Here is a 9,647-nt window from a genome sequence, read left to right as displayed (position 1 = left end):
CAGTAAAGGCAGAGATTCATCTGCATATCGTCAACACGCGAACACAGGTGTGTGCATCATGTGCACACACGCACACACACACGTGCGCACACATGCACAGATGCACGCGCACACACACGTGCGCACACAGGCACCCCACTCACAGGAGGCCCGCTCGCCGTTGTTCCTGGTGTTGATGTCGCCTTTGCCCTGGCGCCCCTTGGCCCCGGTCATCTCCTCCATGCGGTAGATCTCGGACACGCACAGCTTGGGGTTGAAGGCGAAGTACATCTTCCCGGACTTGATGGTCAGGTTGTGGTGGTCCCAGTCCCACAGCTGCTGCAGGTTCTGGTTGTCCAGGACGTAGAAGGAGTAGTTCCTGCCAACACAGCGGCTGGCGTGAGCCCCCGGCTGCCCCGGCCCCCTCCGCTCCAGCCGCCGCCGGCCCCACACCTTCCCTCAGCTCCGGAGGGCACTGCCTCGGCCGTGAGAAACGGAGCCGTCGGTGGTCTATACGAACAGGTACCGTTAACAGTGGCGATCACGGGATGCGAGGGCCGTGTAATCACGTCGATACGGAGCCCTGGCCGGGGTTGCTATGTGGTTAGAGTGTCGGCGCACAGACCAAAGGGTCTCAGGCCCCGTTCCCAGTCACGGGTACATACCTGGGGTGCAGGTTCCATCCCCGGCCCTGGTTCTGGGCGGGTGTGGAGGCAACCAGTCGATACGTCTCTCTCATCATTGATGTCTCTCTCTCTTTCTTTCTCTCTCTCTCTCTCTCCCCGCCCCACCTTTCCCTTCCTGTCTGAAATCAGTAAAAATAAATTTAAAAAGCATCCGGAACCGGGAGTCTGACGCGCGAGCCACAGGCACGTGGAAAGGCTGTGTGTGGGGTGACCCTCTCTGAGAAACAAGGTGATCTGTTCGCCGCAAACACAAAGGCTGTTTACAGCACTGACAAGGCGGGGGACCGGATCCCAGGAGCCACAAAACCCAGGCATACGGAGCCGGCGTAAGGGCCAGAGAAACACCGAAAACCCTGCCACCTCATCATCAGGCTGCTCCTAAGCTGCCTGGCAATACCGCTCATTTCTCAGCCCGGGCGTGGGGCCCGGCTTCCCCCAAGCCCCTCCCATGAGAGGAGAATTCAGAGACAGTAAAGGCAGAGACTCGCCTGCACATCTTTAACACACGTGTGCACGGGCACACGCACACATGCACGTGTGCACACACACATGCACACAGGTGTTTTTTTTCATTGTTTCCTCGAGGAAGTGGCTATCCAGTCAGTTACTCAGTAAGTGCGATTTCCTCATTGTTTCAAGGCTCACTGCCTTTACATCCAAAGACTATATTTAAAAAAAAATTTTTTTAAATTGATTTCAGACAGGAAGGGAGAGGGAGAGAGAAACATCAATGATGAGAGAGAATCACGGATTGGCTGCCTCCTGGATGCCCCCTACTGGGGATCAAGCAACAGTGCAACCTGGGCATGTGCCCTGACCGGGAATCGAACCGGGGACCTCCTGGTTCATAGGTTGACGCTCTAACCGTTGAGCTACACCAGAACGCAGAACCCTCCAAGCGCACAGCCGACCCTGGGCCGAGCACGCGTGCGCAGGCAGCACTCACCCCTCCAGCTGGTCCTCGCCGAGGATCTGGCGGAGGCTCTTGAAGAAGGACAGGGAGACCAGCGCGTGGGAGTGGCGGATCTTGATGTAGCCCGTGACCACCTCGATGAGCCCCATGAAGTTCTCCAGTTCCGAGGCGATGTTATCTGCGGGAAGGGGGCGCCGCGTCACCCAGCTCTCGCTCAGCGCAAGGGGGAGCACCCGGGTTCCCACTCACACGGGAGCGACGCCGTGGCAGGGCCTGCTCTGGGGGTGACTCTGAGATGCTCAGGCTGCTGGTGCGGGAGCCCCCCCCCCACCCCCAGCAGTGAAAGGTGTGTTTGTAGGAGGCTGGACGTGGTAGCTCCCAGGCGGAGGAAAAGAAAGTAAAATCATAAATGCCATCCGCCAATTAGCTAAGGCCACGGCGTCTGGAGAGCAGCCTTTGTTTTATTTTGTTTTTCTTAAAAAACAAAACAAAACACATATTTTTATTGATTTCAGACAGGGAGGGAGAGGGAGAAAAGAGAGAGAAACATCCATGATGAGAGAGAATCATGGACCGGCTGCCTCCCGCACGCCCCCTAGTGGGGATCGAGTGCGCAACCGGGCATGCGCGCTGATGGTGAATGTAACAGTGACCTCCTGTTTCGTGGGTAGATGCTCAACCCCATGAGCCAGCGGGCTGGGCTCTGCGCTGTTTTTTCTAGGCCTGTTTTTTTAGTTGTGAGTCGGGGGACGGGGTAGAAAAGGCACCGACCCAAGAAAACCAAGAGATCCTTCATGATGCGGGGGGAGGGGGGGGTAGGGGGTCAGACCGGGGGGAAGGGAGGGGGAAGGGAGGGAGGGATACTTACTGCCCCTGCGGATGTTAATGAGCAGGTTGCCCTTGAAGATGGTGCAGCCCTGGAGCATCTGAGCCGAGGTCACCGAGTCGATGGTCTTCGTCCCCTTGTCTTCCTCACAGATTTTGGGGCACGGCCCTTCACAGGGGATGCAGTACATGCTGCGGGAGAGAAAGGAGCCCCCCCAAATGTGAGGTCAATGTCTCCTCGCCCTGAAGAGAGCCCACACGGATCCGTGTTCATTCTAGCCGGCCACGCGATCAACATCGCTGTGTGGTGGTGGTTGTTGTTTAAAATATTGGGTGTCCCAAAATTCACGCAAGAAGTAATTTTGATAGAAAACACAGGTTTATAATTAAAAATTGTACATTTTTTATTGATTCACAAAGTATACAGGATAGGGTTATGCAGGGAATAGGATATCGGGTAAACTGGATTATCATGTCTCGATAGCGAGCACCATTAACTGTTATTGCCTGAGCAGCCGCGTTTTCGAAGAAGAATGGTCCGATGCCTCCAGCCCCAAATCCGCACTAAACAGTGACATATGGATGCATTTGTTTCTCAACAATCACTCGTGGATTTTCTGAACCCCAAATGCGACAATTTTGTCGATGAACCAAGCCATCAAGATGAAAATGAGCCTCATCGCAATTCAGCCACATATATGCAAAAACGGTCATGGAAAATTTCAACAAAAGGGTGCGTATGTGCCAGCAAAGCCGTGGAGGCCATTTACCCGATGTGCTATTCCATACATCACCCTAGACTGTATACTTTACGAACCAATAAAAAATTTACAATTTTTCATTATAAACCTGTGTTTTCTATCAAAATTACTTCTTGCGTGAATTTTGGGACACCCTTTCTATTTTTAAAAATGTAACGTAGGCCCGCTCTCTCAGGTGGACCCACCCCCGTCACCTCCCCCAGGGTCCCCCCCCAAAGACGGGACAAAGGCTGGGGTCTGGGGGACCCCGGGGCCGGGAGACTGACCTCAGGCTGTCGTTGCGGATGAAGCCGGAGGGGCACTCCTGCATGCACTCGCCGTCGTGAATCACGAAGCCCTCCAGCTCGAAGCTGTCGGCGTTGGGGATGGTGGCGCAGAAGTCGCGGTCCACGCAGCGCCAGCCCTCGAAGCGGTAGGTGTTGGGGGGGCAGTCGGTCACGCAGACGCCCTCGTGGTAGTAGTGCTTGCAGGCCACGCAGGCCGCCTCGTCGTCGGGGGCCGTGCAGCCGCCCAGGCACTCGGGGTGGCAGCATTCGTTGTTCTCCGTGCACGCCCGCTTCCCGCACGCGCTCGGGCAGGCTGTGGGCAGAAGGGACAGGGTGAGCATGTTGATTTTTTTTAAAAAAAAATAGATTTTTATTGATTTCAGAGAGGAAGGGAGAGGGAGAGAGAGAGAGAGATACATCCATGATGAGAGAGAATCATGGATCTGCTGCCTCCTGCACGCCCCCTACTGGGGATCGAGCCCGCAACCCGGGCACGTGCCCCTGACCGGGAATCGAACCTGGGACCCCTCAGTCCACAGGCTGATGCTCTATCCACTGAGCCAAACCATCTAGGGTGGGGTTTCCTCTTTTAAATATTAAAAAAAGGGGGGCGCTACCCGGTTTGCCTCACTGGATCACAGGTGCGCACCTACACCCTCTTTACTCACTGAGCTACTGCACACAGCCTCCCAGGACATTCTCCAGCGCCAATGACAAGGCCCCGTGTGACAGTCAGGGTCCCCGCTAAGATGCAACATTGTAGCCGCAGCTCGCTCCATAGATACATTCTCCGGGGCAGACACAACTATGTATAAGGAAATGGCTGCGCCACCAGGCGGCCGGAGCAACTAAACCGGCGGTTCTCAACCTGTGGGCCGCGACCCCTTTGGCGGTCGAACGACCCTTTCACAGGGGTCGCCTAAGACCATCCTGCATATCAGGTATTGACATGACGATTCATCACAGTAGCAACATGACAGTTAGGAAGTAGCCACGAAAATAATTTTACGGTTGGGTCACCACATGGGGAACTGTATTGAAAGGGCCAGAAGGTTGAGAACCACTGAGTTATTAACTAGATGGAGCAACTGGACGCAGGGAGACTCCAAGGCCCCCAGAACCCGTCCCCCCAAACAAGTCTGATTCCCGAGACCAAGTCTGATTCACACTCGTCACCGGTACAGAGAGGAGGCCGAGGGGTGCAGGGAAACGGGTCATGATGGCTCCTGAATGCCTCCGCGAACGTTTCATTAGCCAACAAAGGCAACAGTCACCTCCAAACAATACCGGTCGCACGGCTTCCGTCTCTCCCGGACCCGACAGGCGGTGCTGGGCAGACTACTGAGAGGACGGGGAAGAAAGAAGGGCCCCCCCCCCAGGAAAGCAGGGGAGGGGAGCAAGTTACAATGGCAACAGTATCAAGTAAAAATTTCAAGAGCTCATTAGTGAGAGGGGAGAAAAGGCTGCCACCGGCGCCAAGATACAAAGCAGGCTCGCCACCCGCGGGGAACGTAGGGAGGGTCAGAATCCTCCGGCGGGGCTGTGGGTTATGGTTTTTTTTAACCCATTTTATTTTATTATAAAAATATTTTTATTATCAGAGAGGAAGGGAGAGGGTGAGAGAGAGAGAAACATCAATGATGAAAGAGAATCATGGATCAGCCTCCTGCACGCACGCCCCACACTGGGGATTGAGCCCGCAACCCGGGCATGTGCCCTGACCGGGAATGGAACCCGTGACCTCCTGGTTCCTAGGTCGATGCTCAACCACTGAGCCATGCGGGCCGGGCTAGACAAGATTTAATGGGAGAAAAAAAATCAAGAAAAAGGAGGGGAGACAGTTCCCCGGACCAGGCAGGACCCACCTGCTCTAGTGAAGTGTGATGGGGGCGGCCTGTGTCCAGTTCTTCACCAGGGACGCACAGGTGTCTCCCACACAACTCACACCCCCTCATCCTGCTTTTAAAATTTTATTATTATTGCCGAAACCGGTTTGGCTCAGTGGATAGAGCGTCGGCTTGCGGACTGGAGGGTCCCAGGTCCGATTCCAGTCAAGGGCATGTACCTGGGTTGCGGGCACATCCCCAGTAGGAGATGTGCAGGAGGCAGCTGATCGATGTTTCTCTCATCGATGTTTCTCTCTATCTCTCTCCCTTCCTCTCTGTAAGAAATCAATAAAATATATTTTAAAAAATTTATTATTATTATTATCTTGTAGTATTTCTCAAGAAGAAGAGAAGGAGGAGGAAGAGAGAGAGAAAGAAAGGAGAAAGATCCCCATAGATTCTGCTGCACCTTCCCCAGCGTTGCGACCGCCAGGCACGGCCACATAAAGACGCCCGTCGCCTGTCACAGATGCTCACATGGCCAGGGCGGAGAGGGAAAAAAAAAATATCCTTTTCACACACTTCAAAATTACTCCAAGTTATTTTAGATCGGGAACTGTTTGTATATTCCTTATAAGTTTATGAAACGCGCACTGTCCCTCCATGACTAAGGGCGGAGGAATTGGGAGAGGAGTCTATATTTATCGCTTGTCTGAGGCTCCGAGCTCGCGGCCCTGGTTCCACTCTCTGTTACTGTACACGGAGCTATGCGAGGCCCCGCGGGCTCCGCGGCAGTGTCGCCGATTTCCTAACAAGGCAGGCCCGGGCCCCGCAGGGACACACACACACCGGGGGGCTCGCGTTCAAGTGCAAGCTCGGCTCCGAGGGCGAGAGAGGCCTCTGGCTTTGTGGTTGCGGCTGCATCTCAACACCGGTGCTGGGGCCCGTTTCTGGACAGTGACACGCCTTCCTGGTATCGACCCAGGTATCCACGCCGCTGATAGATGCCTACTGTATACATCCAGGCTATCCAGTGGGAGTCGCAAAGAACTCTCCTCCTTCTTACTTTTTAAAATATACTTTTATTGGTTTCAGAGAGAGGGAGGAAGAAGGGGAGAGAGAGAGAAACATTCATGATGAGAGAGAATCATGGACCGGCTGCCTCCTGCACGCCCCCTACTGGGGATGGAGCCTGCAACCCGGGCATGTGCCCGGACCGGGAATCGAACCGTGACCTCCTGGTTCATAGGTCAACGCTCAACCACTGAGCCACACCGGCCGGGCCATGGTACGTTCTTTGCTACAGCCTTGAGCTTAGCCTTGAGAGTGGCACATCTTTGTGAAAAGAAGGAAAAAATGGCCAGTAGCCCCATTTCTCTCTTCTCCAACGTCAGAAGGGGAAATAGAGAGCTCGTCTCAATTCTGTGACTGCTAGTGAGGCTGGGGGTCCCCACCACCCACATTTTTTTTAAAAAAAAATCACTTGTGGTCCCTTTACATGTCTCTTAGTGTCTTTGCTCCATTTTCTTCTTGGGAGCTTAAGTTTTTACTGCATGTTTTGATTTTTTTAAAGCCCTTAAAGATGAACATGCTTTTTAGAAATAGCATCTAGTATGTGCCCTGAAAGTATTTGTCTTGTCCGGCTCAGTGGTGGAGCGTCAACCTATGAACCAGGAGGTCACGGTTCCATTCCCGGTCAGGGCACATACCCGGGTTGTGGGCTTGATCCCCAGTAGGGGGCGTGCAGGAGGCAGCCGATCCATGATTCTCTCTCATCATGGATGTTTCTCTCTCTCTCTCTCCCTCTCCCTTCCTCTCTGAAATCAATAAGGTAAATAAATAAAAGTGTCTGTCTTAGGTGGCCTGAGAGAAAGAATACACACCTCCTCCCCCTGTTCCTGTGACGAAGGAGAGGCGTGGACAGCAGTGAGTACACACCAGGAAACTCATTTACTGCCCTCCCGGCCTCCCTGGTCATCCCTGCTTTGATCGTGTTCCTTCCTGATGGCACACGTCTGGGCGGGGAAACACGTACTTCAGAGCATAAAGTCACCGTGCGCCTTTCCGTTACCTAATCTGATGGCGGCCCTGCTTCCTGAGGTTGGAGCCTCTGTGCGGCTGTGGGGAAACCGCAAAAGACCGCCAGGCGTTTGTGTCCAGGGCGAGTCAGCTCTGTCCTCAGGGCACGGCGGGAGCAGGGTGTCTTGGGTGGCCACAGAATGATGGCGACGCCAACCCCAGGAGAAGCAGGTTTGGGGGAGCTGGGCCGTGGTGCGCCTGCCCCCACAAAAATGCAACAGAGTTCATCTGTCTGATGAGTCACAGGGCCCCGGGAAAACCATACACGTGCGGGAGGTTAACTAGCTGTCCTTGCAAAGATGAGTGCGAAAACGAAAAACAAAAAACAGCCCTAACCGGTTTGGCTCAGTGGATAGAGCGTCGGCCTGCGGACTGAAGGGTCCCGGGTTCGATTCCGGTCAAGGGCATGTACCTGGGTTGCAGGCACATCCCCTGTAGGGAGTGTGCAGGAAGCAGCTGATCGATGTTTCTAACTCTCTATCCCTCTCCCTTCCTCTCTGTAAAAAAATCAATAAAATATATTAAAAAGACAAAACCTGCCATTCCCATGGAAGCCTGTTGCTTTGTATTTCGTTTTTGTGCGTGATGGAGGCATTGCATTGGATAAGCATGTTATTGATTCTTTTTTTTAAAAAATATTTTTATTAATTTCAGAGAGGAAGGGAGAGGGAGAGAGACAGATAGAAACATCAGTGCTGAGAGAGAATCATGGATCGGCTGCCTCCTGTACGCCCCCTACTGGGGATCGAGCCCACAACCTGGGCATGTGTCCTGACCGGGAATCGAACCCTGACCTCCTGAGGTTATTTTTTCCATTTTATTTTTTTAAGAGAGAGTAGAATGGAGGGGGTGAGACACACAGAGAGAAACATTGATGTGAAATAGACACATCGATTGGTTGCCTCCCACACGTGCCCCTGAAACGGAGGTACGTGCTCTTGACCTGACTCACACCTGCAGGCCCTTCAGTCCACCGGCTGACACTCTAACCACTGAGCCAAACCGGCTAGGGCCTAGGCTAACTTCTTAGTCCTTTCCGTAAACACTGTCAAACCCCAAACTAGCCAAGTCACTTAAAAATAAAAATAAACATTTCAAAAGGGGGGGGGGGCTCTCCAGCATCAATCTCTTCTTCAAACATCTTATCCAAAATCCTGGACTTGCAGACACTGAAAAGAAGAATCTGGAAAGGTCTGAGGCAGCGGTTCTCAACCTGTGGGTCGCGACCCCTTTGGCAGTCGAACGACCCTTTCACAGGGGTCGCCTAAGACCATCGGAAAACACATAGATAATTACATATTGTTTTTGTGATTCATCACTGTGCTTTAATGATGTTCAATTTGTAACCATGAAAATACATCCTGCATATCAGATATGTACATGACGATTCATAACAGTAGCAAAATGACAGTTATAAAGTAGCAACGAAAATAATTTTATGGTTGAGGGTCACCACAACATGAGGAACTGTATGAAAGGGTCGCGGCATTAGGAAGGTTGAGAACCACTGGTCTAAGGAGTCCTCTCTCTTAGCAAAACCTCCTTGAATATCATGGCCAAGCCGCTGCTGTCCCGAGTTGCAGCGCATCCTCACGGCCAGCAGAGGGCGCACGAGACCGGGGCGCCGGGGGCGCGGGGGCCCCCGCTTTGCACATCATCCCTTTGGACGCGTCTGCGTTTTACTCACAGAGAGAGAACAAGTACTGGCAAGTGACAAAAAAAAAAAAAGAACATGTTTTGCAAACAATCGGAGTGACCTGAAAGCCCGGGTAAAGGCTGAAGTCAGCGTTTGTTCATCGCAGCAGCTCGGGCCAGACTCTGTGCAAATGCTTGTTAAGTGGGGCGCGCTGAAGGGAGGGCCGTGTGTGTGTGTGTGTGTGTGTGTGTGTGTGTGTGTGTGTGTGTCTGTAACCTGTGCTTCTCGGTTTCCGTTCACCTAGGAGGACCTCTCACCTAAGGCCCACGCCCCGCCCCCAGTCTGGGCTGCGCGAGGCTTTGTTTTGCCGGAGTCTGGAGCATCTTTGAAAGGGAGACGGATGCCCAAAGCAAGGAGTCATCGTTTTTTCTGGGGCTGAAAGCAACCCCGAGAATTTGGCATGCGGGCGAGCGTGTCTTGTCTTCGTCTGGCAGAAGAAGAAAGGGGAGGGCCGGGAGAGCCCAGGCTGAGAAAGTCACCCCACGCGCAGCATGGGTGGGGGTGGAGCTGGGGCCAGGCCCCTGTCACACGACAAGGTGATGTTCCCCCCGCTAGAGCAGTGAATAAACACCCACAAATCCATTCCCTGGATACTGCTGCAAATGCAAAAAAGACC

General features: G+C 53.3%; 1 protein-coding gene across 1 annotated transcript in view; it reads right to left on the bottom strand.

Annotated features, from left to right (window-relative positions):
* The window catches only part of IGF1R (insulin like growth factor 1 receptor), a 22,550-nt gene extending 18,779 nt beyond the window's left edge, over positions 1 to 3,771 (bottom strand). Inside the window, 4 exon segments of the mRNA XM_014448666.2 lie at positions 144 to 358; positions 1,612 to 1,756; positions 2,447 to 2,595; positions 3,431 to 3,771. Coding sequence (XP_014304152.1) covers positions 144 to 358; positions 1,612 to 1,756; positions 2,447 to 2,595; positions 3,431 to 3,771 — 850 coding nt within the window.
* Positions 3,772 to 9,647: the final 5,876 nt, after the last annotated feature.

The sequence above is a fragment of the Myotis lucifugus genome, unplaced genomic scaffold (assembly GCF_000147115.1).
Source record: "Myotis lucifugus unplaced genomic scaffold, Myoluc2.0 scaffold_891, whole genome shotgun sequence".
NCBI classification, from domain to species: domain Eukaryota; kingdom Metazoa; phylum Chordata; class Mammalia; order Chiroptera; family Vespertilionidae; genus Myotis; species Myotis lucifugus.
This window is presented reverse-complemented; position numbering and strand designations above follow the sequence as displayed.